The sequence below is a fragment of the Corvus kubaryi genome, unplaced genomic scaffold (assembly GCF_017639235.1).
Source record: "Corvus kubaryi isolate FWS band 111438036 unplaced genomic scaffold, C.kubaryi_AGA036_p1.0 split3-131, whole genome shotgun sequence".
NCBI lineage: Eukaryota > Metazoa > Chordata > Aves > Passeriformes > Corvidae > Corvus > Corvus kubaryi.
Window position 1 is genome coordinate 6,767,529 of NW_024582083.1, and position 27,075 is coordinate 6,794,603.

Sequence of the window (27,075 nt, forward strand, 5' to 3'; positions counted from 1 at the left end):
GATAATACTAAAGACTACTTAGGTATAGTGGAGACTTACAAAATGGGGTAGGTTTGCTGTTCATCACAATAAATGGGCAAATCTGAAACAAGACATAACAGATACATCTTATTTAAATAAGAGGCTACTGAATTATTATCTTTGTTTCTGTTTTAAGAAATCTGAATTCTCCCTTAAGCTTTGAATGTGCCTCGTGTAATGCAGTTGACAGAATCAGACCACTGTTGCATTAAAGTCCCTGGCTTGACAACTGAAATGAGACATCTAGCCATGCAAGTTTTCAGAGGAATAAATGTTCCATCTTGGGGTGAATATAAGTAAAAAATATTTACACCAAGACTACCACACATCTTTCTTAACAGTTCAAATGCAACAGTACTTTAAAGTGTCATGTAATCAGCTTTGATTAGCAGTCAAGGAGAGTAAGTTTATCCATAGTAGGTAGCTGATATACCTTTGTTGCTATATTTTTTCTAGGCAAATATTTTTGATGTTTTGCAAATGCTTTGTTAAAAGATGCCAAGAGAAAAAAAGGAATAGACTAGAAAGGTTGGGATTTTTTTGCAGATGAAACAGTAAAATCAATGGACCCATTCAACTCTTTAGGATAAAAGGGAAAATACCACAATTTTTCTGTTACTATATTGATCTTGATAGGTATTACTAGGTTTTTCATATAGCACTATACTAAAATGTTTTACATTCAGTGCATATGTTCAGCAACTTTTATATGATGCTGCTGGTGACTAATCTTTTGAAGGTGCTCAAAAACATGCACTTTAAAGTCATTATAAATTTGGAAGTAACAGGAGTTGTATTGATTTGAGAAAAACAGTAATAAATAAAGAACTTGTCTTTGTAACTTTTAATTCACTTTATTTAACATTTTAATTAACTATTTTTAATTCACTATTTGATCTGCAGCAACATCCAAGGTATCCTATTATCTTAGAAAAATGAAAATGAATGCAAATCACTGACAGTTCATTTGCACATCACTGGTCCACTTCAGGTCCTTCAGAATAAAATAGGTTTAGATTCTAATTATGGCTGCAAGAAAAATATATGGAAGATAATTTCAAAAACCACTTCAATGTTCAAATACTTCATTTTAAAATGTATTGCCAACAGGGAGATGAACTAGAAGATAATCCTTCAACAAGGTTGAGCAATAATTGCAATTTGCTTAGTTTAAATTATAATCTTTTTGCATTTCTTTAAATATAGATTATGTTCACTTTTCCTTATGTGCAAGTGTGCATAAAGGTTTTTCTATTAATTCTAAGGAAGCAATTTTTAAAATCATGGTTTGAAAATACCAGCACCCAGAAATTGTAGCAGTGGCAGTCCTGGAACATGAGTTCAATAACTTAGCAAGAAGCTCATCTTCAAGCACAGCTTCGTGAATAATAAGACTTGATTACCATTCCTTGTAAAACACATGGAAGAAGGGAAGGAGTGTCGCCAACATCGTTCAGTTCCTCTTGCCAACTTCCCCTACAGTGTTGAGTTCTTTATGTTTAAAACATATGCCATAGGCCTTATCTCCAGAGGTTTTGGGGAGATGCTTGCTCTTTAGAGATAGCCAGTGTTTTTTCTATCTGCTGTCTAGTGTTAATTTTTCTGTTGTTATTCTAAGAAAAGCTGCAGGAATACTGAAAGTCCATTTGCCGATTCAGGCAACTCTGTTTCTTTTTCTTTCTACTTAAAAGAATCCTCTTACCTGTGAATTCTTGTTCTCCTGTAATGCCCTGTGTCACCTTTAGAATTCTGTCCTGCAAGAAACAAGTTGGCAGATTCAGAATGGAAGGTCTTGAATTGCTGGCACTTCTGACTGGTACTTCAGGGGATTACCTCTTCAATTACTGTAGGACTGCTTCTGTGAATAAAGCCTCTGCTTGTATGTGTATGGTTTTGTCTATGTGTCCTTATGATCTGCATCTGTGATTCTTTCACCTGCACAGCTCACAGGGTGTTTGCTATGCCCTTTGTGTTTCATATGAGCATATTTGTCACTTACAGAACTTTAGAAGAAGTTGTGGTTGATCCTGGTGAGTTAAGATAGAGACAATCTTGAATTTTGACCAGAACAATAAATAAGTTTCTGTGGCTTTTACTGTATATTGCTACCCTTTCCTATGAAGGAAAAAAAAAATTCTGATAGTCATAAACCCCCGCATTGTATATATATTCACATCTGATCTGAACTTTGTTTTCTGTTCAGAGCTACACTGGACACTGGATCATGCTAACACCTGTCTATTTCCTTTATGAACTAGCTGTCCTATCCTCATAGCATTCAAGTGTATGAGAAGGGGGGAAAAATTCAGACAAGTCCAGTTCTTGCTAAATAGAAAAACAGCTACATGAGTTGGTTATCTGTAACAACTCCTTTTTGTGCCTCTCATAATTTTGGCAGAAGAGAACTTTGAGATATTGAGCAAGGTGGCAAATGCAGCAGGTATGCAGTTGAATGCAGCAGGTAGTTGTCAGCCCTGTCAGTTCTAGTTCTGCCCCTTAGTTAAATAAATTATCCATCTTTGACCACCTACTAATAAAGGACTGATTTTTTTATGGATGCAAGAAAATTTTGGAGAGGGTTTTGAAGTGATAATATAGTGTATTTGCTCAAGAGCAAGTTCCTTGTAAAGGTAATGCATAAAGCACCAAATTACTAGCTTGAGAAAGGAGCATGCACAAGAAATGGGCAACTTCTTCCTGAAGATTATTGCAAAATGTTTGACACAGTGTAAACTAGTGGTGGTTTTTTTTCAAGTGTTTGCTGTGAATTGTACTCTTAGTTGCTATTTTAATTATTGAGTGGACATGGAAGGCTTTTTAGACTGATTACAAACCAAAATAACTAGACTTCAGTTACACAGTGAAAGGCAAGATCAACCAAGCTTGAAAAAGCAGTTTAAGATGGTTCAGAAACCCTTCAGTGAACTATGCAGTGATAGACAGCAAGATTACCCAATAGCCTGCAACAAATGATAGCATTTTTCTGTTAGCATTAAAGCTACTGTTGGTACAAATGCACTCCTTTAATTTGAGCTCTGAATTTTTTAATATCCCAGTCCATTTGGCGGGGGAAGGGGGGAGGTGGGGGGAAAAAGGGAGGGCAAGAGCCCAACTGTTAATTGGTTACTGCTTTTATGTTTGGGATTTTTTCTGGTGAATTTAGCCATATTCACCAGCACCAAACACACACACAGCCCCTGGTACTCTGTTCATGCCAAGGGCAGCCCATATCCAAGAGAGCTTTCTCATCTCTGATGCCTCTTCTTTCCACTCTGTTAGAGGGAATGCACTCCTCACTATTTGGACTATCACCACACTCTGAAGGCTGGCCATGTGGATAATTTTTCCAGTAGCAGTACAAATGCCACCTTGAACAACTCAGTCCAAAGGTAAATGCTAGCATAGCTTCAGCAAATGAGGAGCTCTTGGTAGCTAGAGATGCTAAAGACTTTGCAGAATAGATATAGGGACTGGAACAGTCGAATAGGTAGACGATCCTAGAATCATAGGTTAAAGATGGTAGGTCTTCCCATAAATTAAATTTACGTTAAAATTAATTAAAATTAGGTTAATTTTTTAATTTGAGTTTTTAAAAATGTAACTATTTAATCATAGGTTAAATTGTTAAAGATGGAAAAGAGCTTAAAAATCATCAAGTCAAACTGTCAACCTAGCACCACCACCATGTTCACCATTAAACTATGTCCTGAAGAGCCCTATCCACAGGGCTTTTTAAACACTTCCAGGAATGGTGACTTCACTACTTTCCTGGGCAATCTGTTCCAATGTTTTACAACCCTTGCCATGGAAACATTTTTTCCTAATACCTAACCTAAACCTCCCCTGGCATAATTTGAGGCCATTTCCTCTTGGCCTGTTACTTGTTATATGGGAGAAGAGATTGACACTCACTTTACTACAACCTGCTTTCAGGTAGTTGTAGAGAGCATGAAGGTCTCCCTGAACCTCATTTTCTCTGGACTAAGCAACCCCAGCTTCATCAGTTGCTCCTCAAAAAACCTGTGCTCCAGACCCTTTACCAGCTTCATTGCCCTTCCCTAAACATGCTTCAGTACCTCAATGTCTTTCTTGTAGTGAAAAGAGCTGGACACAGCTTTTGATGTGTGGCCTCACCAGTGCCAAGTATGCAGGGCAATCCCTGCCCTGCTTCTGCTGGCCACACTATTTCTAATACAGGCCAGGATGCCATTGGCTTTCTTGGCCACATGGGCACACTGCTGGATCATGTTCAGCTACTGTCAGACAGCACTTCCAGGTCCTTTTCAGCTGGACATTTTTCCAGCTACTTCTCCCCCAACCTGTAGCACTGCATGGGGTTGTTGTGATAAAAGTGCAGAACTCAGCACTTAGCCTTGTTGAACCTCATACAATTGGTTTTGTCCCACTGATCCCGCCTATCCAGATCCCTCTGCAGAGCTATCCTACTCTCCAACAGATCAACATCCCTGCTCAGCTTGGTGTCATCTGTGAACTTGCTGAGGGTGCACTTCATGCCCTTGTCTAGGTTGTCAATAGAGATTTTAAACAGCGTTGGCTCCAATACTGAGCTATGGGAAACACCACTCATGACTGACCACCAGCTGGATGCAGTTCTGTTCACTGCCACTCTCTGGGCCTGCCTATCCTGTCAATTTTTATACCAGCAAAGAACACAACTGTCCACACCATGAGAAACCAGTTTCTTCAGGAGAATGTTGTGGGAGAAGGTATCAAAAACTTTACTAAGTCTCGGTAGACAACATCCACTGCCTTTCCTTCATCCACTAAGTGAGTCACTTTGTCACAGAAGGAAGACCAGGTTGGTCAAGCAGGACCTGCCTTTTGTAAACCCATGCTGGCTGGGCCTGATCCTGTGTTTGTCCCATACGTGTTGCATGATGGCACTCAAGATGATCTGCTCCATGACCTTCCCCAGCACTGAGGTCAGGCTGACAGGTGTGGAGTTCCCTGGATCCTCCTTCTGGCCCTTCCTGTAGATGAGCATCACATTTGCCAACTTCCAGTTCCCTGGGACATCCATGCTTAACCATGGCTGCTGGTAAATGATTGAAAGTGACTTGGTGAGCTCTTCTGCCAGCTCCCTCAATACTCGGGTGAACAGGTATGTGCCTAAGTTGCACAGCAGGTCACTGAAAATTCCCTTCCGGATTATGTGGGCTTCATTCTGCTCCCTGTCTCTGTCTTCCAGCTCTAGGGGCTGGATACCTCGATGACAACTGGTCTTGTTATTAACAACTGAGGCAACGAAGGCATTAAGTACCTCAGGCTTTTCCTCATCTTTTGTCACTGTTTAGCCAAGGAAGGATGGAGGGTTTTGGCCCTCCTTTTCTTGCTGACATGTTTGTAAAATCATTGGTGATCTTTTATAGCAATGGCCAGATTAAGCTCTATATGGTCTTTGGTCCTTCTAATTTTCTCCCCTCATGACCTCACAACACCTTGTAGTCCTGAGCTGTCAATGCCCTTTTCCAGGGGCAATAAACTCTCCCTTTCTCCCTGAGTTCCATTCAAAGCTCTCTGTTCATCCAGGATCATCTTCTTCCTCACCAGCTCACCTTTCAGCACATGGGGATGGTCTGCTCCTGTGCTTTTAAGATTTCCTTCTTTAATCCACATCCAGACTTCCTAAACTCCTTTTTCCCAGATATCATCATCTGTTTTCCTGCTTAAAAAGCCATCTTGTTCCACAATGGAAGCAATCATCCCAGTCTTGATACAAGTAAAAGGAGGCTTTTGTTAGGGTTTGTGGGCAAATTTGGAATTGTGACAACCCATCTTTTCTCCCAGCCCCTGAGAATTCATCTCTGCTTGCAGCTGTGGATTATTTGGATGGAGTTGTTGTGATCCGTGACCACAGCCATCACAATCTGCCTGCCTTCTGGTTAGAGGCATCTGGCATTCTCACACAAGTCCTTGCTGCTGTCAAAGTTATGCCAGTATTGAAAGAAAGTCATTCCCGTGTTGGTATCCCCGTAGACTTGGCAGAGTCAGAACTAGTGACTCTAGGATGGGTCTCTTGGCTTCATTGGCATTGTCTAACACCAAATAAATTCCAAATTGATTGGGAATAAACCAGACCTGACAGGCAATATCTAATCCAAAAATCAAGAAACTCTTACGTTAGATTTAAGACAAAAATAGCAGCAGGAAATAATGAAGTGCATTTTTCTTCAAATGTTGTTGCTCTAATTTTTGTTTTATATATCAAATTCTTTATAAAAAGAAGTAAAGCTACTATTTCTCTGAATACAGTAGAAACAGAGAAGGGGATTGGTCTCTTACATCCCCATCCCAAAGCTGGAAGAAGGCCTTCATCTTTTTCTAGATCAAAGGAAATCAGACAAACATATACACCTCTGCAGTCTCTTTGCCTCATTCTCCCTTTGGAAATTCAGAACTAGTTCATACCATTTGACTTGAAGGTCTCAGACATCCCACTGAGGTACCAGTACCAGGTGCTGCTAAACAGATTCATAATAGCATCAAGAATTTTTATCAGGTGCCTCAATTTCCTTATAAAACTGATAAGGACATAAAGTTAGCTTTTATACTGATGGCCAGCTGAGAGAAGACAAATTTTGACTGACAGAATAGTGCCTAAGTTTGTCTTAATCAGTCAATTTACATATGTTCCTAAAGTTTGTCATCTCTAAAGAAATTCTGCCTTGTAATTTGATACTTTAGCAACAAGCCTGTTTCTTTTATGTTGTTTTCATGTTTGTTGTGAAAGGAGAATTCTCTAAATTCCATAGCACTAGCTCAGAGAGATTATATAGTTGAATTGTTTAGTGTATTAGTACACACTGTAAGTTTTGTCATTGGAATTGTCTAGCAACAGTTTTTGTCTGCTTAAAAAATATTCCTACATTCACAATCTGTGGAACAGCTGCATTTATCCATCTGTTCATTTTCATTAAACATTATGTATTGAACTTGTTTCTAGTTCATTGTCAAAGCTGAGAGAGGAGTAGTGTATTTGAGGGATACAGCTAAGCTCCCTGTCTTTGACAGTAAACTACAGTGGGACTCCCATCAGTATAAACACAAAGAAAAGGTAGTTGTCACTTACATTGTAGTAATTGTGGTTATATTGATGTAATCAGTATAGATCCCACTGTCCTTGCCTTTGAAGACTTCAAATTCCAGCTGTTTTGAATTACAAGGGAATGGCTAGAAGGTTGTGTTGGAGCTTCCCCTTCTGATCTCCCAGTGCATGAAGAGGCACAGGGCATGTACACAGCACCAGCTGATGTTAATGGTGTTCTAAGCTCCTGTGTTTCTAGAGTTACAAAATGAATGTCACTTTCTTTTTTTTCTTCTCCAGAAGAGCTAATAAAAGGGATAAGAAGACAGCAAAGTTAAGAGAGGTGATTGAGATCTCCAGACTTGAAAACAAGAAATGTACTGGGTTTAAATCATAAAATATTTAGCTATTTGCAGTCTTTCATTGCTGCCAGTGAAGTGAACAAGTATAACAAATAGTAGAGTTTGACCCTAGGGATTTTACTGAAATATATTAAAACAGGTACACTTGTTGGGTGATTAATACATAAATAAGGATTTCAACTGAGGGAGGGTCAAAATAATAATGGCTAATTCTAATCATGTGCCCAAGATGGTGGTGGTCAGATTTATGGTTTAACAAGAGTTGAGAGAAGAAAAAAGAAAGATGTTTCTAGGGTCAAGAAACATTCTACATTATCAGGCTTTGACAGGCAATTTAAGGTCTTAGAAAGAAGAGTAATAGTAGAGTCAGAGACTTGGAACAAAGAGAATTTGTCATCTGTAGTGAGGATTTCAGTCTTTGAAGTATTCAGTAACAGGTCTTTAGTTGCATTCTGGTTTTTTGTTTTGTTCAGGGTAAGGGGGAGGCTTTAAGGCAAAGACCTGGCAGACAATCTCTTAATTTGGCAGTTTTTGTTGCCTGGCTAACTAAACTTCCATTGATGCCTGTTCATCTTAAGTAAGGGTTGCCATGGTCAATACAGAGAGATTTAAAGATCAGAGATGAAACCAAATGGGATGAAGAATTTTTTGTCATTTGCATAGAAGGAATGAATAAATTAGTAACGTTGACTCTAGCAGTAATCTGCTTCAGAGAGAGAGAAGGAGCAGAAGCAACAAAGTACAGTGAATTATCTTCCTTTTATTTTGCACTAATAGTTAAAATACATGATTACAGGTATTTTTTCCCAGTGTATTTTTATTCCCTAGTAGCACTGAAAGACTATTTTAGCTGCTTTGCAGATAAGTGTTGTCATGGAATGAGCAAATCCATGTTACACCAAGCACAAAGTTGAGTAATTAAAATGAATTTTGGTGGCATTATAGAGACATTGGAACAGAAGAAAATAATCCACAGACAGCATGAAATTGCATATGTTTTGAGTATCACAGTACAGCACTAAGGTGGGGGTTTTTTTCCATATTTTTGCTCTAAAGGTTTAGACACAGGGTTCATTCCTTAATCCCTGGTGATCAAGGTTCCCTAAATTCCCCTTAATACCACGGAAGGTTGACTCTGCCTCGTAATTAACTTAGCTAAATTCTTTAGCATGGTATCACCTTTCAAATGAATGTGGTTGTGGGGAATTAAGTAATTCAGAAACCTAGCTTATGTACTACCATTATCAGAGCAAAGTGTCCCAGTGTCTCTGGCTCTGTTCATGGCCTTGGCCTCGTTTTGTAGACTAGCATGGGGAATGGGCATGTAACAGGAGGCTGTGCAGAGTGTTGTTGACAGCATGAAGTGCTCATGTCTTAGGTTAGCCCTGCAACACCCACAGCACCCTCCTTCCTCTCCTGTATTTTTTCTTTTCCCTTTCTGGCTAACCAGGATGGATCCATCTGCTGGGAAAATCATTTATTTTAGTAGGTCATTTAGGAGTTCACTTAAATGATTTGTCTCTTCAGAAGCATCAAAAATGAAATAAAGAGGAAAGAACATAAATACTGCCTATCCTTTTGAACATTGATTTGGGACTGGTAAAAGACTCAAAATGAGACTGGTGAGCTTTCTGTCAATTGTGTTCACTGAAAGCGCTATATCATTAAAGGACAGTGGTAGTAATTGCTTAGTGCCATGCTGAACTATTAGTCTGCCAATGCTTGCTTATGTAATTTAATTTTTTTAATGTATGAGTTGCTATTCCACTGCAAAGCATGGGAAGTCATTATTTGTGCAATTTGTCATTGTGGTTAAAAGCATCAAATAACCTGTATCCTCTACCACCAGCAATGCATCTGTTTGGCCTCAACTGGCAGTTGCAGCAAACTGAAAATGATACATTTGAGAATGGAAAAGTGAATTCTGATACTGTGCCAACACATCCTGTAACAGTTCCTGCTGGAGACAATGGTAGGTGAAATGGGCACCATTTTTTTTCCTTCCTTTGGAACATTTCCTTCCTTTGTGTCTTACGTACACCAACCTTTAAGTTTTCCTGCAAAACTCTCTATATAATGCAAGTACAAAGCATTTGTAAGCAATAGTAATTTTAAGTAGGTAAACAGGAACCCAGGGTTTCTCCTGCCTAGCATGCGAAGGGTCCTATGGATCCTGAGCAATGATGCTGATCTTACTAGGAAAGCTTGCTGTCAACCAAAATTGCTCACAGGAATTTACATGTGCTATTTGACGAGCATAGGAAAGCTCTCATCATATCCAGAGAAGAAGAACCTCTGCTTACTCTGAAATATATGATAATATATTTTGTTGTTGTTGTGGGCCTCCCAGAGGTAGCAGGATGGTGCTGGGGCTGGCTCAGACCACCCTGCCTTAGGGGCCTCGTGTTGAAGAAATGGCCACAACAAAGCCAGGGGGCCCAAGGAGTCAGGACATACTGTTTCTTAAGGGGGACCTGATACCAAGGTTCAGTCTTTGGGACTTTAAGCAAGCTCTCAATAGTTTTTGGATGGAAGATTACATCTGTGTGACCTGTCATAATTGCTTTTTCTGAAGTTTTTGCTCCGGAAGAGGCACTTCAGGAATATTTTGCATATTTTTGAAGCTTCTCTCTTAGCTATGCTTAGAAGGCAGCTCATGATCAAGGAGCTTCATGTGGCATGAGGACCTCACTATGGAATACCTTGGGTTTTTCTCTACAGAGATTGATGTTTTCTTCTATTTTTTTTTTTTTATTTCTCTCTGAAATTTAATAGGTCAGGTCTAATATGTACATTTGTTTTATTGAAGTCTCTAGCATATAATGTTGAGTCTGAATCATCCAACCAATATATAAAGTAAGAAAAAAAATTTCTTAATTTCGTTGTAAGAGCTTTTAAAATACAAACCACATAAAGGGATTATTTTTTATCGACCTTTTTCAATGTTGCCCTTTAAGATTCTCAAAACATTTAAGAGCTTGTGCACTTTTGGCTAACAGAGGCTTCAAAATCAATAGGTTTTGAATGGAAAACTTGATTTAAATGGTTGATGAGTGCAGTGTTTGCTTCATTACACAAAAATCCATTTTCCCATTCACAAGGTACATCTGACCTCCTTACCACTGAGAAGGAGGAAGCCTCTGCCAGCAATTGACATCTTGAAAATTTTGTCAAGTTATCACAGCTCCAAGTCATAGAAAAGTTATAGCTCAGTTCACTCCTTATGTCATCTTTGTAAGCCTATGAAACTTCTCCAGTAGGACATTTTCTTCTTCCATTTCTTTTACCCTCCTGCCTTTTTCTTGTACTTAGATAGTCATTATTGCTTCCTGTGCTCTTCTTACTTTTTTTGAATGAAGAGGAAAAAGCTACTCTATGGTTAATGAATATTGATGCTGCAGTGACAGCTCATCATCCCATTGTCTTCTGCATTCAATAGCCAATATACTTTCTTGTATAAAATATATTGGTATTTTTCTAAATATTTTATAAATACTTACTGGGGTTTTTCCCTTGATAATTTTTTTATTTTTTTAACAAACTGAAACCTGTTATACACTGCCTCAGAAATAAAAGGAAATAACAAGGATATCAAATCCATTTTTCCTTCCTTATGTCCCTAAATACTGTTCGAGAGAACAGGCTTAATTCCACCCACTGTTAAAATGCTGTCCTCTGCAGAATATGGTAAGTGGTCATTTATCAGCATACATCAATATTAAACAACAGACAGACCAGAGAGTACACATTTTAAACCACAAGAGAAGGACCAGATAGGCAGAAGGGAAAGTGTGACGAGTAGATGTGAAATGTGAGGAGCAGGGGCCCTATGCTATCACACTAGTTACTGAAAACTCTAAGGGAGAATCGATGAAGCCTTGATTTGGATACTTTGACAGCTGAACAACTTTCAGTACCACCCCTCTCATGTCCCTTGGTAATATCCTGATACTCTGATTTGGATTTGAGAAATTTCAACCACCCTCACAGTAAATGTGAATGAACATGACATTTCGTATTTTGATTTAAAGCTGTGCGTAAGAACTGTTACTGTTTAGAAAGTGGAAAGGAAATGATGACACTATGAAGATTTTTTTAATGCTTATTGAGAAACAACAGGGAACAGAGAATAATTAACGCCCTAGCCTTAGCATGGCAAACAGCTACTGACAGTTTTGGGAGAGGTGTTGGGGTGCTAAAGGGGCATGTGGCTACAAAGTAAAACTATCTTTTCTTCGGTGAACAACATGGGAGTCCATAAGAGTATTATCTGCTAAGTGTTGAACCCCAGAAACAAGCATTCCTGGCAAGGTGGTTAATGTGTTTGATAAATGCCACTTTCCCAAGCTGTCTCGCTCATCTTTTCAGTAGTACAAGGCAGTTATTTTTCATTTGAAATGTAGAAATAGGGGAAGCTGCAGATCAATACAGCAAACAAGTGTTTATTGTTTAGTGATTACCAGTCATCAGTGTGTGAATTTATTCAACACAATATGCTTAAATTTGAAGAAAGAGGTAAAAAACAAATGCTTAAATAAACTGAAATAGTGACTACAGATCCATCTTCTAGAATAACACACTAATATTATGAAAGGTTAAGTCCAAATTTAGAAAAGCATTAGACTCATCCTGAAAAGTGTTTAAAAAATGGTTTCTTCAAGATCAGATATTTCACTGTCTCTTCTCAACAGCACTCTGATCAATGTGATAATCCTGTGAGACATTTTCAGTGACCACAATGCCATTGTGACACAGCTCTGATGATGGCACAAGTTCCCACTCAAGGCCTCTCAGCGACGCTTCTGTACCTGTTTAATTCAGCAGCAGTCTCGGTTCATCTTGGATGCACAAAAAGTGGCGAGGATCAATCTGTGACCTCACCTGGCATTTCAGATTTTAATCTATTTTTTTTACAGTCTAAATGTTTGCAAAAAGGTTGTGTCAGTTTGTTCCGTCAAATGATGAATAATGTAGAATTTGAACATAAAAGACAAGGCAGAATTGTCAGTTCTTCAGAAAACTTGTACGCAAACAAGTGAGCATCACATGAACATGCTTACCACATTCAGATGGATTTAGTTCCATTTTTATAATAGACTAGCTGATGAAAAAAATGTAAATTGGTAAAAACACAGCAAATTCCAAGACTATAATGACAGTTCCATTTTTCTTCATATTGCTTCACTCAAGCCTCACCCTCATGTACCAGCTGCTTAAATACAGCATTGCTTGCTTACACAAAACCAGAATCAGGTAACCAGAGCTGTAGCTTTTGTTAGTCTTGAATAAATGCTCTGATATTTAATGTAGAAAAGATTATATTAGTTCTCTTGACTATTTGTGTTTATGTATCTATTACTGCATGCTGCATTTTGCTTCTTATTTTTTTTTTCTTGATGTGAGACTTTATTCTGAGAAACCCCTATTAAAATGCTAGCAAAAAAAAATAGTAGTTTAATGTAGGTTCTAAACCGTTTCCATAATGCTCCTCCTTAGGGATGCTACAGCATTTTTAGTTTTTAAGTATTTGTGGTATCTTTCCCTTTTTATTTCCAAATCATTGAATTCCTGGGATCTTCTATTCAAAAAGATTGGCAGGTAACATTTTTCTGAGGTGATTCTAAATATTTGAAGATATATATGAAGGATGATTGAAAGCCAGAAAGGAACACTAATTTTTGATCTCCTTATTATTCTAACCCACCAGGAAAATTAGGAGGATTTGCACAAGAAAACAACACTATAGATTCTGGAGAACTTGATATAGGCCGAAGAGCGATACAAGAAGTGCCCCCTGGGATTTTTTGGAGATCACAACTCTTCATTGATCAGCCACAATTTCTAAAATTCAATATATCCCTTCAGAAAGATGCATTGATTGGAGTATATGGTCGAAAAGGCTTACCACCTTCACACACTCAGGTGAGAACTGCTTGCATTAAAAAGTAGGACACATTATTGAAAACCATGATCTTGTATCTTTTGTATCTTTTTCTCTCTCAGGATTACATTCTTTTCCATTTTGCTGATTTTTATTTTTTTCTATTTATACTTTATTGGTCTCATGTGATGACCAGAACATTTGTAATACTCTGTTTCTTGGGATCTAGAATGGGGGTAGAAGGTATTCTTATTTATGATCTGTTCTAATCAATGATGATGCTTCAGACATGGAGTTGTTTCATGCAGAATTTATAGGTACTTTTATTCCTCTGTGGTATATGAACATATCTTTAAAAACCTAAGCCAACTAATAGAGCATCTTATGGCCACACATAAGGTATGGTTGAGAGTTCCTGCAAACAGCACATTAGCCAAATTTCCAAACAAGACAGGCAAATGCTGCCATGTTTGCAGCTTGGTGTCTCACTAAATAAATACATAAAAGAAAAAATATATAATATGTCTCTACAAAGATCCAGTGAACTGGGGTTGTAAAAGTGACAGTCTTCACTAGGCATCTGGTGTCTCGAGACTTTGTTCTTAAGTGTCTCAGAGGATTTATCCTGTTCCACCCCTCAGAAGGTTTCTAATGACACCTTTTATTGCATATAGTCACACTGCCTAGTAACAAAAATACCACTTTTTATCCATAGTTAGAGAATAGTTAAAGTATAAAAGAATGAACAGTCTTCTGGATTGGCAGGAGAAACAGAGAATCAGTGCCTGAGATGGTATTTTAGCATCAATTGTATTCATGTTTTATTTTAAATATATAAGACCCTCCAACATTGGATTTCTTTCAGTACAATATTTGTCCAAGTGCTGGTTCAGATCCATTTTTCCACCTGAATAGGTATTTTAGTTCATTTTCTTCTACCCCATTTGGAGAAACATCTTAGTGATTTTTGAGTGTATGGATTTACCGTGAACACAAATCTAAGTATAGCACCCTAATGTTATAATTGTATCAAAGCTTGATTGATTACATCTGATACACAGTTATAACAGCAAATCCATAGCTGCAAAATTCATATATTTTAATGCAGTCCTTTTTTTAAAAAAAAGTTTTGATTTTAATGCTATTGCACTATTTAAATTATTTTGGTTTTGGTTTTTTTAATTTTTTAAAAGGCATAACTTTTGAAATATGTACAATATAGAAATAGATCTAATTATTACACCTATTCAACAGTCACAAACCACAGAGGAAGGGTCAGCAAAGCAGCTGAAGTCATGGAATGTTACATTAACTTTATTTTGTAGTTTAGTTTCCATTAAAGTAGAAACACTTTACTGAATGCAGAAAGTGCACTCATGTTTACTTAAAAATTTGATCTTCATAATAATGATTAAATGGATTTTCTTCAGACCTTCACGTATGAACACCCACCCTCAGGCTGACAACAACCACAAGAAATTCTAGCATAAAGAAAATTGATTCAGAAAGTTATCAGCCATTGGAAATAGGGGTTTGGAATACAAATGTCATCTCAATGATAACAATAATAACAGGAGTTAGGGGAATGCATGTGTGGCAAGAATGAATAAAACTGAAGAAGCTGATCTGGACTATGCATTTATATGAGAAGTTATGCAAGTAAGTACCTCTCTTAAAAAAAAGGTCTTTACTTGATTCCTTATCCTGTTGAAAGGTTGAAATAGGAATGCCCTTTACCCAAAAACATATAGACTACTAAATCTGTTTCCCGTCATCTGTGTTACACAGACTCTGAGTTCTTATTGATGTTTAAGTATGATACAAGAGAAAGAATCATATGTGAGTCCTGCTACTGTATCTTCTGTAGTTTCTGTGACATTTTGGACATACTGTTTCCAGGATATAGGTCAAGTTCTCTTGTCCTATTTTTGCCTGGTATATAATTAGAGTATTGTTTACAAACCATTGACTGACACTTGATACATTGAAAAATTAGGCATGCTTACTTATCAGTGCCCTAGTGAACTTATAAGGCTGCTAAAGCTTCCCAAGGGTACAGGTTTATCAGAATGCTTATATGGCCTTGAATCCAGTGATGTCCAGTTTAAGTGCCTGACATAAAGCATCTATGTAATCTCCCAAAAATGCAGTTTCAGCAAGTGGTTGGGGTTTTATTTGCGACCATGCTCCTTCATGTGGGGAGAAAAAAATGGAGTAAGATACATCTCAATGGTTTAGGCCTTTCTCCAACGAAGTCCTAACACAGGACTTCGATGCAGACACAACTTGTCCTGGTAAAATACATATTTAACCGAAATAGCTTATGTAAACAAAATAAGGTATTTTGGCAAAAAGACATCTAATGAAATAGAACACTGAGGGGATTACAAGCTTAAGTCCATTTATTGCTTTCTTATTTCCCCTAACTCTTATGGCTTGTACTGACAAAAGTACCTAACTGGAAGATGGGCATAGGTAACAGGGACAGACTAACAGCTGATGTTGGGCTTCACTGCATCCTTCCATTAGACAAGGCAGCTCACTCATGTAGCTCCAAGTGTCACAGGAACATAGCAGACAAACAAATGAATATCCATGCTGAATTTGATCAAAGGCCTGTGTAGTGTTCTGTCTGTGATAGGGGCCATGAGCAGATATGGAGAGATTAATAAAGCAGCATGATAGTACCATCACTGATCTTCCCACAATATGCTTTTGGCCTCCAGAGTTTTAAGGCTGCAGGACTTTGCTGAGTCAAAGATGCTGTCTTTGTATTTTACAACCTTTGATAGATTTTTTTTCCAGTGAATTTGCATAGTCACCTTTGAACCTATGGAAGCTTTTAGCATCTGTGGCATTTGCAGCAAGGCTTAACTACACTTCTCACACTGTACTCTTCAGTGTGTTTTGAGAGAGCCTCCCAGTAGCCTTTGTTTCACACACTGCTGGTAGTGTTTTAGAAGAGGCAGGGCAGAATTTCTCATGAATTTCTACTCCACACCACCCTTGATTCACGGATCTCTAGTGTTATCAGTGAATTGTATATTTTCCAGTCTGTTTTGTCATTCTTTTTATGATAGCTTTTTCAGTCCTTTGGTCATCCTTTTCTGAATGTTCTCCAGTGTTCATGCAGCCTTTTCAAGGTGTGGAGACCAGAACAGCACAGAACATAAGAGGTGTTTAACTATGAGGGTTTCATTCAATGCATTAATGATGTCTGCTTTTTTTTTTTTTTTTTTTTTTTTGAGCTCATATTTCCATAATCTGTCTACCATAGCTCAAAGATCTCATCCCATAATGACAAAAATTGGCTCAGAGCCCATCTCTGGATGTGTCAAGCTAGGGTTGCTTCATGAGGACTTTTAAAGTAGGCTCTCACTCATACATATCACTTCATGTCTGTGTCTCTTGAATGCTATCTGCCCTTATCTTCTAGTCACAGAGTGACAAGTGCTAATAACAAAATTTATGCAAATGAGCAACTGCTTCTTGTTTCTCAAACGTCAGTATTTGAATTTTCAGATCTCACGTTAAATAATAGAGAACTCATTACTTCCTGCACTCTGCCAGCATTTGTAAAGTTGCCTTGTCACCTGTCCTCCTCCAATATTTTTGCTCATATGCCTGTGGTACCCTACATGTGTAACCACACACCACATTCTTTAGCTCCCTCCTTATAGCTTCGGTATTCCCATCAATGTCTGCCTTCTCTCCGCTCTCACCTTTTACTGTAATGCAAAACATGCCTTTCACATTTGCCACCTTTTTCTCCACTTCTCTCCTGTACCCTTTGCCTGTTTATCCACCTCTTTTTTGCATCCAGTTAAAACCTGACAGCAAGTAAGAGGAACCTGTAGTCAATATCTGTTCCTAACTGTACAGCCTCTGGTGCCAATTATCCTATCATTGCAGGGGACATAATAAAAGTATGATAGAAATAATTTCGGGAGAGTTCTCAAGAAGTCTTGGTTTACACCCTTGTAACAGGATGAATTGTATATAAACTATTCCTATCAACTGCTTAGATTTCTATCATTAAGCAGTAACAGAATGCAGAAAATATAACTCTTGTTTTGTCCCATAATCCAAAATAATAGGGATATAACATGTAGGAAATGGTTTGATGTATCATATTCAGGACAGAATTTTTGGTTGCCTTGGTGTATTCTCTTTAGGTGCCAAAATTAGTCTCAAGCACAGCTACTATTTGTGTGTCACAGACTGATCTGAGATACATAGTTCTCTCTTTCCGGGGAATCATAAATAAATCAACCAGAAATAATTGACGGTGGCTGTCCATTCAAAACCCAATCAATGCAAGCCTGAAAGTCTTTGTGACACTTTCTAAAAATGTCAGTTCCATTGCAGCCAGAGAATCAATATGTTTATTTAAAGAGACTTTTAAGCATAAAATGAGACTTTGGTTTAAAGCAAAACTGTATGGAATGGTAGGGCAAATCATCACATTTAGACTCAATGTAAAGGAAATTAATTTATCCTCATAGGAGGAAAATAAAATTGGTATGGTTTTGCTTATGAAGATAATTGTTTTTCCAGTCTGTTTTTGTTACCGTGTCCTAAATATAAAAAAGCAGCCTTTAAAAGGGTTAAGATCAATTATTGTTTTTTGCTGGGGGACAGAATGAACAGTAAATTCCCTTCTGTATGGCTTTTTAAAAGTAGTCTAGAATGGTGTTCTGATAACAGCATATGTCCTTATTACATTACAAATACAAAATTGTGAATTGTACCGTGCTTATCAGCCATTAGTGGCCAATCAAGTGGTGTAGCCACTTGTTCCTGTATCAAAAATACAGTTTTAATCTGAAATTGTCCTTCTACAAAAGTGGTCTCTTGCCATATACAAATTACAAAGTCACTATTAATGTCTGTAAATGACCTGTTAAAACTGAGAGCTCCCTGAGCCTTCCCTTTTTAAAAATATTAGTGAAAATCACCAGAGAGGCAGGAGTAAAAAAAAGCTAGAATTGTTTTTCTCTCTCTCACAAAATAAGATAAATATTTAATTCTCTGAGTAGTTGTTTTGAATAATTGCTCTCCCAAAATGATCACATTCGTTTTCATGTGGTGCAGCACATACAGAGCTGCCGAGGCACCGGCGTCTGTGCATCCCCATCACATTATGTTCTATTCTGCTCGTTCAGACGTAGCTGGAAATGCGTTGATAGAGTCGTATTAACGGTGCATTTCCTTCACATCCTGGCTGGTGGCGAGATGATTCTGATTACCAGGGAGGAGCAACCTTACAATATCAGTGAATTTTTGGCCTGCAATTTCAAGAAGAGAACATAAGTACTTAAACCATTGCTCCAGGACAAAGGCTATCATGTTTTCTTTTGTCCCAGGAGCAGTTTCTGAAGGTCACAAGTCAGGGTGTAAAACCACTGATTCTCTGGTCCTGGGAACTGTTCTTATCCCAGCTCAAGGTGAATCAGTGGTTTCACATGCTGGCCTTTACTTTAGTAGGCCCTGGATGTAATTTCATTTGAGAGAAGTCTTCAGCATGTGGGAGTATTGAAGGTTTATGTATTACAGTTCGTACGATAAACGTGTCACAGTAAAAGTGAAGCTCTGAACAGTCTTAGCAGGAAAAGCAGAGACTCTCTACAACAAGCAAGAATGCTCTTCAATTTTCCTACCTGTTTAATTTTGCTCTATACATGTTGATCTATACATGTTCAACATGCAGAGGACAGTTTTCAAGCCATGAGAACAGACTCCAGATAATGTAAAATCAGTGCAGGGCCTGGAGCAGTTTTAGCCCTCCAGATGCCATTAACCCTAGTTAAGGTGCATAAACATGCATAGCATGCATAAAATCTCGTGTTGTGAGTTTGGTTGTTTTATCAGCTGAGATGGTGCTACATTTTCCCAAGCCCTATGATAGTTGTTAAAAATACAATATGTGCTGTCCATTGACCTGAGGTACCATGGGGTTTGGTCAGTTTGTCATTTTTGATAGTTGCAATGTTTTCTACTTTCCATCTCCTGTTTTGAGCTTCTGTGATGGGAAGTAAAGCTCTTGCTCTCCTTCCTCCAGAATTCCAGGCTACAAAAGGGGGATTGAGCAGTTAATCCTTCATCTGAAACTAAATGAAGAAAAGTAGATTATTGGTATTGGATATTATTTTTATTAGCCCATATGTATATAACGCAGTTTGAAAGCTAGCTCCCACCTGTAATTCAGGTGCCAGTCACGACTGCAGACTCATTTCAACCTGCTGTTTTCTTCCCCCAGTGTATGCAATGAGTTCATTGGCCACTTTCCACTGGAAAAGTCATTTTAAGCATAAGAACTAGCTGGTAGCTTTGTTTGAATGTTTAGCAAGGAGCAAAGAAGCAAGCAAGGATTGGTTTCAGCTCCTGCTTCCCTGCTCCAAAAGGAAACTCTTGGTCTAAATATAAGCATATTGTCAGGGTGGTGCCATGGTCACCCCATGACTCATCAAGCTCCCATCTGTTCTTCATTGCAGTATGACTTTGTGGAGCTCCTGGATGGCAGCCGGCTGATTGCAAGGGAGCAACGCAACCTGCTGGAGTCAGAGCGAGCAGGACGGCAGGCGAGGTCCGTCAGTCTCCACGAGGCAGGTTTTATCCAGTATTTGGATTCTGGCATCTGGCACCTGGCCTTTTATAATGATGGGAAAAATGCAGAGCAGGTGTCTTTTAATACCATAATTATAGGTAAGCATAATCTTTAAAGCTCTTACCAAACACTAGCTTCGGGTCAGGTTTTTTAGGAATACATGGATAGGTTTCCATAGTTAAATGACCTGACTTTATTTTTTTCCAGGCTTTCAATTTATAGTGTTTCTCTTGCTGCTCAGAATAAAACACAGAGTATATATTTTAATTTCTTCATCTAAGGCATAAAGGTTTTAATTTCTTAGTCTAAGGCATAAGGGATGTACCTTCTAGTGAAACAGTGCTTGAAAGGACGACACTGTTTTGAAGTATTTATTAAATGGCACAGGGCTAGATTTAAAGTATGGAGCTCATATAGTTTTACCCTTATAATTTTAGCCTTTTTGTTGGAATATAATGTCCTAAGATACTGGGGGCATCAGCAGTAGAAAATCACAGCTATTCATGCTCTTCAAACAAAACAAATGTAAACACTTCTCAGAGCGAGAACACGCTGTCAGTTAGTAGTGGTTCAAATGATAGGTACTTCATGCAGTGGGCACCTGTGAATTATCCTTCTCTTTTTCCTTTTAGAGTCTGTGGTGGAATGCCCCCGAAATTGCCATGGTAATGGTGAATGTGTTTCTGGATCCTGCCACTGTTTTCCTGGGTTTCTGGGCCCCGATTGTTCAAGAGGTAAATCATCCCAATGCTTTTCTCAAGTCAGTTTAAGCGAGCCTGAAGACAAATACATCAGAAAAGCAACATCTTGGATGTTCTTCTTTATAAAGCTTTGGTGAAGATCTTTATTTTGATTGTTGTGCTGTGTTCTGTCTCACAGCAGCCTGCCCAGTGCTGTGCAGTGGCAATGGGCAGTACTCCAAAGGACGCTGCCTGTGTTACAGTGGCTGGAAGGGCACCGAGTGTGACGTGCCTACGAGTCAGTGCATCGATCCCCAGTGTGGGGGACGGGGCATTTGCATCATGGGCTCTTGTGCCTGCAACTCTGGGTACAAAGGAGAAAACTGTGAAGAAGGTAAATGCATAAATATTTACTCCAGCACCAGCTGTTGTTGGTCAGGTTAACAGCTGGCACATCCAGCTCTATGAATTTTTCTAGATCTTACGCACTAACCCTGTCTCTTCAAAAATCATTTTAGAATACTACAAATCAAGTTTTGGAATCACTAGTATCACTGAATTCTATAGAATTATTGTACTCTATGTATTCTCAAGTAAGCAGTTGGAATATTCAAAGTAATGTGCATGTAATGTTTTTGGTTGCCAGCATACTTGGGTTTTGTCTGGCTGAAGTCAGCTAAAAAGAAAGCACATAAAACACATATGTAGGAATTCTTACTGAATTTCCCCAGTATAAAGCAAATCACTAATTTACTACATTTGTTAGTAGTCTTTTCCACAGACCAGATTGTGGAAAATGCTGATTCCAATGCATCAGAGGGAAAAATGATGCATCATTCTTGTATTCCAGAGATGTGCATAATAATATTCATTCTGATGTACTGCAAAATGTGGTTCATTTTCCATTCTATTTTTTTAGGGAGTAAAAACTGCTATTTTCTTCCTCAATCAAATTGATTTTATTGATCTCCACATACAAAGTAATGCAATTAAGTCTCTGGAATTAAATTTTCAGACCATTGACCCTACAAGTGTAACATTTTATTGAGTCAAATTGCTAAATTAAATCTCATCATCTAAAGCACAAGTGAATTAAGACAGATAGACAGTATGTCACTCGTTCATTTCTGGAACAAGCTGAGGGTCCTATATAGCTGTCAAAACTATACAGCGGTGGATTGGGTCAGTTACACCAGGGAATAGTGATGCAGAGAATGCAGCACTTGTTACACTATGATTAGGCAGAGTCAAGATTGGTTGCCCAAGACCCAAAGCCAATTTTGCTGTAATTCAGAAAAATAACCAAACTTTGAAAGATTCTCCATTAACTCAGTGGTAATCTGTGGTTGTCTAGGTGTCAGTTATGTGCATGCCCAAATTTCACAGTATCAGAAAGTGATGTGAAAGGGAGGTGTTTTTAAAAGGAAAATTGCAGCTATGCAAGAAGCGATGACAAAGAGTGATTTACCTTGTAGCCAGGGAAGGGAGGCACAAAATATCTTAGTCCACCCTGTCTTTTCCTCATTCATTGCGATGAAAGGAACGTGGACTTCTCAGCTTCAGCTTACTAATGTTTACTTTCAAGATGAGTGCAGTGCTGCCTATTTCATAAGGTCTTGAAATGTGAATTAAGCCCAAATATGCTGTTAGCACTTTTGGGTTGATGACTCATCACTATAGGTTGATGACTGTTGTTAGGATTGACAGGTTTAAGCTGATCTTTCTCGTCACCCTGCAGCGGATTGCTTGGATCCAGCCTGCTCCAGCCACGGTGTGTGCATCCACGGCGAGTGCCACTGCAACCCGGGCTGGGGTGGCAACAACTGTGAAATCCTGAAGACAATGTGCTCTGACCAGTGCTCTGGTCATGGCACCTACCTTCAAGAGAGTGGTAGCTGCACCTGCGACCCCAACTGGACAGGTCCAGATTGCTCCAATGGTAAGAGTTAAAACCACTGGCATTTTATAAAATGTTGATGTCTTGAATAGCAGCATTTTAATGGCATTATTGTGTTAGGACCTGACCTGCTGAGCTGATTGATGTCTTTGAGTTGACTTCAGCATGAACTGTAAATTGATTCAAAGGTTCAAAACAATTGATGAGTTTGAAGGATTTGAAAATCAATACATTTGTTTGTGTCTTTTAGCTGCCTTCATCGGGTAACTTCAGGTATTTCATATGCAAGTTCTGAATGTTCTTTGTGTGATATGTGGATATTGTTCTAATACATCTATTTAGAAACTTAAAACTACACTAGTGAAACCAGGGATGATCACATTTTAAGAATCTCTCCAGCTAATCTGAGGTATTTTTCTTGAAAAACAGATAGCATTCAAGTTTGAAGGCAAAGGGAATGCAAGAATGAATCTTAAAAAGCTTTTGAGGCAGGGTGCAGGCTGCCAGGGTGGAAGGAGTTGATAGGAGTGAAGAAGCAGAGGAATTTCTTGAAATATGGAACTGAGCTTATTAAAACCATAGTCTGAGCTTAGAAACAAAAGAAGAAAACTAGAGGTACTATCAGAAAGAGCAGAATCTAAATATTTATAAAGTATGACAGCAGCTTTTTGACAAATATGAGTTTTTAGAATATTGTTTGGTAGCCACATATCAAAAAAGAAATCTTGTTTAACTGTGAGATGTGTATTTGTCTAAAGCAGTTCATCTAAGAACTCAGACGTTTTGTTAATGAAAACTGAACACATGGGCTACCTGGGTTTATGCCAGCTTATGAATAAATATAACATTTTCATGAGGAACCGTCTTTTTAAAACAAATGTACTTCCTGACCAGGATCTGTGATACTCCATAATGGCTTATGCATACGAGAGTGATAGAGTTCCAAACATGCAAGAAAAAGTGACAAAGAGAAGAAAATGTTGTCTCCTGTGAAATTTGTTTAGAAGAAAAAATCTTTTCTGACCATTTCTAACACTAAAAATGCCTATTTATGTTAGACCCTGTCTAGTTCTCAGGCAAAACACGGATCCCCTGTTTACTGACACATTGTCCTCTACGCTTTTTTTGATGACCAGTTATACTCCACCTTTTACTTATGTTTCATGGAATGATTTGTCATTAAAATAACATAAAATGTTTCTGATCTCAAATATCTCAAGTGTGTCAGACTCACAAAGGAGCTTTGTAAAAATGTGCACAGATTATTTGCTGAAGCTGTGCAACATGACCTTCAGAAGAGTGCACTAAAAAAGTAAATCTTACCCATAAACATGTTGTTAAGCTGCTGGATGAAGAAAAGAATGAGTTATTTCCATCAGAGGGTTTTATAGGTTTGAAATCAGCAGAGCTTTCCTCTATCTTCATCAGCAGTTTGTCCGTTAATTAGCCCTTCAATTCCACTTCAATTAAATTAACTCTAATTAATAAATTCATTACAAAGATTGACGCACCTTGCTCAAAGCTAGTGTGCTAAAAGCTGATAAACACCTTCACCCTAATGAAAAATTGATTAGATTGAAGAGAAATAAACCTTTCTTTCTCGGAGCTGCAGTGACGTTTTGTGACTCTGAAGTTAATCAAACCATCTTGCATCTTTTAATCAAAAATTTAATTCAAAGTAGATATAAAATGCTATATAGTTGGTGGGGGGGAAGGGAGGGGGAAATTACAGCTGTCTTTCTCCATAAAGGTTTTGGGTTGTTTCTTACGGGAAATGTCACAGCTCCTTGACGCTGTGTTTAATGTTCCACAGCACTTTGAGACAGCAGGGAAGAAAAACACTGTTGATCGGGAAACTGGAAACCTTTCTTGCACTGAATGCAAGTTTCTTTTGCTGTTCAAAATAATTTTGATCTTTTATTACTAAACTACTTGCTGTTTTTCACACGAAAACAGAAACTAAATATAGCACTTCTATGAACCAATACATGGCTACAGCCAGCTGTATGCCAAGGAACTAAACAAGTCCCTCAGGCTGTATTGTATTTCTTTGTTTTTCTGTTTTCTGCTTAGCAGAAGTAAAGTTTGCTGGAGTCTGACTAAATGAACCAAAACTGTAAATGCAAAATCTGGCAGTGTAAATTATCATCTTGTATTAGCTGGGACTTAATATGCGTTGTTTGGCCTCTGACTACCTTTGGCTGTTAACATATTTTTCAATTATTCTATCAGATACAAGATCCTGTTACTATATGTAAATGACAAGTTAAATTGCTGTATGTTGTTTTATTTTTTTAACAAAGTATTATTGAAACCAGACTGTTTCAATATTGAAATCAGCTGTCACTGATACAAATTTACTGAAAGTAAAAGAGAATGATCTTTTACACTTTACAGATGTGTCAGTGTGTCAGCATAGTGCTAATTTGTCTCACTAAGGCTGATTCTTTATAATGAAAAAATGTGTCAGAAATGGCACATTTTAACTTTGAAAGAAAACAGCGAGAAGAGTATGGAAGGGAAACCTTGCTAAAATGAACTTCGTCATATTCGATTTTGACTCACAACAGACAATGATCTAGGTATGTGTTACATTTAGTCACTATGAGTACCGTGTAAGTTCTGGTAGGTCTAAGTGCCATATAATCTAAGATACAAAAAGTTACTCTTAAGAAATATGTGAGCACAAAAAACCTGCTTGAAAATTACTGCAAGCTAGCGAAAGAGCTGTGGACACTTAAACATCGCTAAAGTCTGCTGACTGACTAAAAGAGCATTAGCAAAGAGATAAAGCTCGGTGCTTTCTGCTCTTTTGAATCTTACATGGAAATGTCTTTCACAGTAAATTCCTTTGATTTAACTTTCAAAGATTTTGCCTTTCTTATTCTTTACATGTCGAATTAAAATGTAGCACTTCTAATTAAAGCATTTCCTCTCTCTCCCCTGTGCTTCCTGCCTCCTTCTCTGCCCCCGTCTCGTCTGAATGCAGAAATCTGTTCGGTGGACTGTGGCACGCACGGCGTGTGCATGGGCGGCACGTGTCGCTGCGAGGAAGGCTGGACGGGCACAGCCTGCAACCAGCGGGCCTGCCACCCCCGCTGCGCCGAGCACGGCACCTGTAAGGACGGCAAGTGTGAATGTAGCCAGGGATGGAACGGAGAGCACTGTACCATTGGTAGGCTGCCTATGCTTTACCCTGTCTTGGCTGCAAAATTCAAACAGCCAGCGCTGCTGGCCACGGCTGAATAAGAAGTGTATTGCTTTGAAGGATGTTTCTTCAAACAGAATATTTGCATGTGTCAGTCTGTGGAAAAGAGTTGATGTTTTAAGAAAGGAAATGGTTATATAATGGCTCATCAGTTCTTCATACCTAGTTTGCCATGAAAAGAAGGTAGAAGAATTTCCTTTTCAATCTTTTCCCTTTAACTGCCTTTCACTGAGGAGGAGGTTACTTTTGGTTTGAACTGTAAATATACTATTTGATTTGTGCTTTTCTATTTTTATGTGATAGCTTTATGTCTTTTGCAAATGAAGCTTCCTATTGTTTTTCTTTCTTTTTTAAGGAGAAGAAGCTCTAAAAAGTGACTTGCCTACATAAAAATGTCACTTCCACCATGTAATAAATGTGATCTAACTGCCCAAAATTATCTTCTTGTCAACATAATGGTCTATTGTAGAATGCTGTCAAATTTCTTACATGTTAATAATGTAACAGTAGTTTAATACAACTGATTGAGAAGAAGCCATCCTTATTACAGCTTCTGTGTTTCTGTAACCAAGCTAGTTCTAGTGCCTGAAAACCTTTGGAAGTTGCTATACCTTTCTCAGTGGAGCTTTTCTTACCCAGTCCATATGTCCCATATACAGCAGGATATCCTTCTCCACTGCAAAGGCTTTGACAGTGAGCTAGCATGAGAAATTATGCGTGTAAATAGGAGGGCTAAGAAAAAGTGGAGCTGCAGTGCTGAGAAATTCCCTTCCACACTAATTTCCCTTTGTGCAAGGTGCTGCATGTCTGTAACAGTGGAGTAGAGTCCTATCCAAACAATTTTTATCTCAGCATAACCACACAGAGAAACTTCTGCATGACAACAGGTAGGAAGCACAGGCAAAGGAACTGGCAATGGTCTGCATGTAAGAGATGACTAGTTTGCACTTTGTGAGTGGAGAGCATTGCATGAAGCTCTTTAAAGGCTGTGAAAGGAGTGACAACATGACTGAAATATTTATGGGACACATCTCCCAAGTACAAGAAGCATCATGGCTAAGCACTTTGAGGTGGATCGAATTAGCAATGAAAGAGGTAGCCACAGGTCAGACAAAGGCAAGCATAACACTGAGTGCTGAGGAAATCATGAGTAATCAGAAAAATCAAAAAAAAGTCCAGTAAGCAAAAAAACCCCACACAGTTCTATGTTTGGATAGATGGAGGAGAGATGGTTAAAAGAGGTGATGTAGCTGAAGCAACAATATAGGACAGTAAGTCTAACTGCAGTGGAGCTGATGGATGTGAATGTAGCATGATTTGCTTTTGCCACAAGCTAAAAAGAGGCTGGACAATTTTAACTTTCATGGAAGTTTT

General features: G+C 38.3%; 1 protein-coding gene across 32 annotated transcripts in view; it reads left to right on the plus strand.

Moving 5' to 3' along the window:
- TENM3 (teneurin transmembrane protein 3) overlaps positions 1 to 27,075 on the plus strand; it is a 1,314,113-nt gene that overhangs the window by 1,207,136 nt on the left and 79,902 nt on the right. For all 32 annotated transcript variants that reach the window (XM_042015030.1, XM_042015032.1, XM_042015041.1 and 29 more), the window contains 7 exons: positions 9,278 to 9,400; positions 13,136 to 13,350; positions 19,804 to 20,014; positions 20,549 to 20,650; positions 20,796 to 20,990; positions 22,335 to 22,535; positions 25,483 to 25,668. In XM_042015030.1, coding sequence (XP_041870964.1) covers positions 9,278 to 9,400; positions 13,136 to 13,350; positions 19,804 to 20,014; positions 20,549 to 20,650; positions 20,796 to 20,990; positions 22,335 to 22,535; positions 25,483 to 25,668 — 1,233 coding nt within the window. The remainder of the gene's footprint in view (positions 1 to 9,277; positions 9,401 to 13,135; positions 13,351 to 19,803; positions 20,015 to 20,548; positions 20,651 to 20,795; positions 20,991 to 22,334; positions 22,536 to 25,482; positions 25,669 to 27,075) is intronic.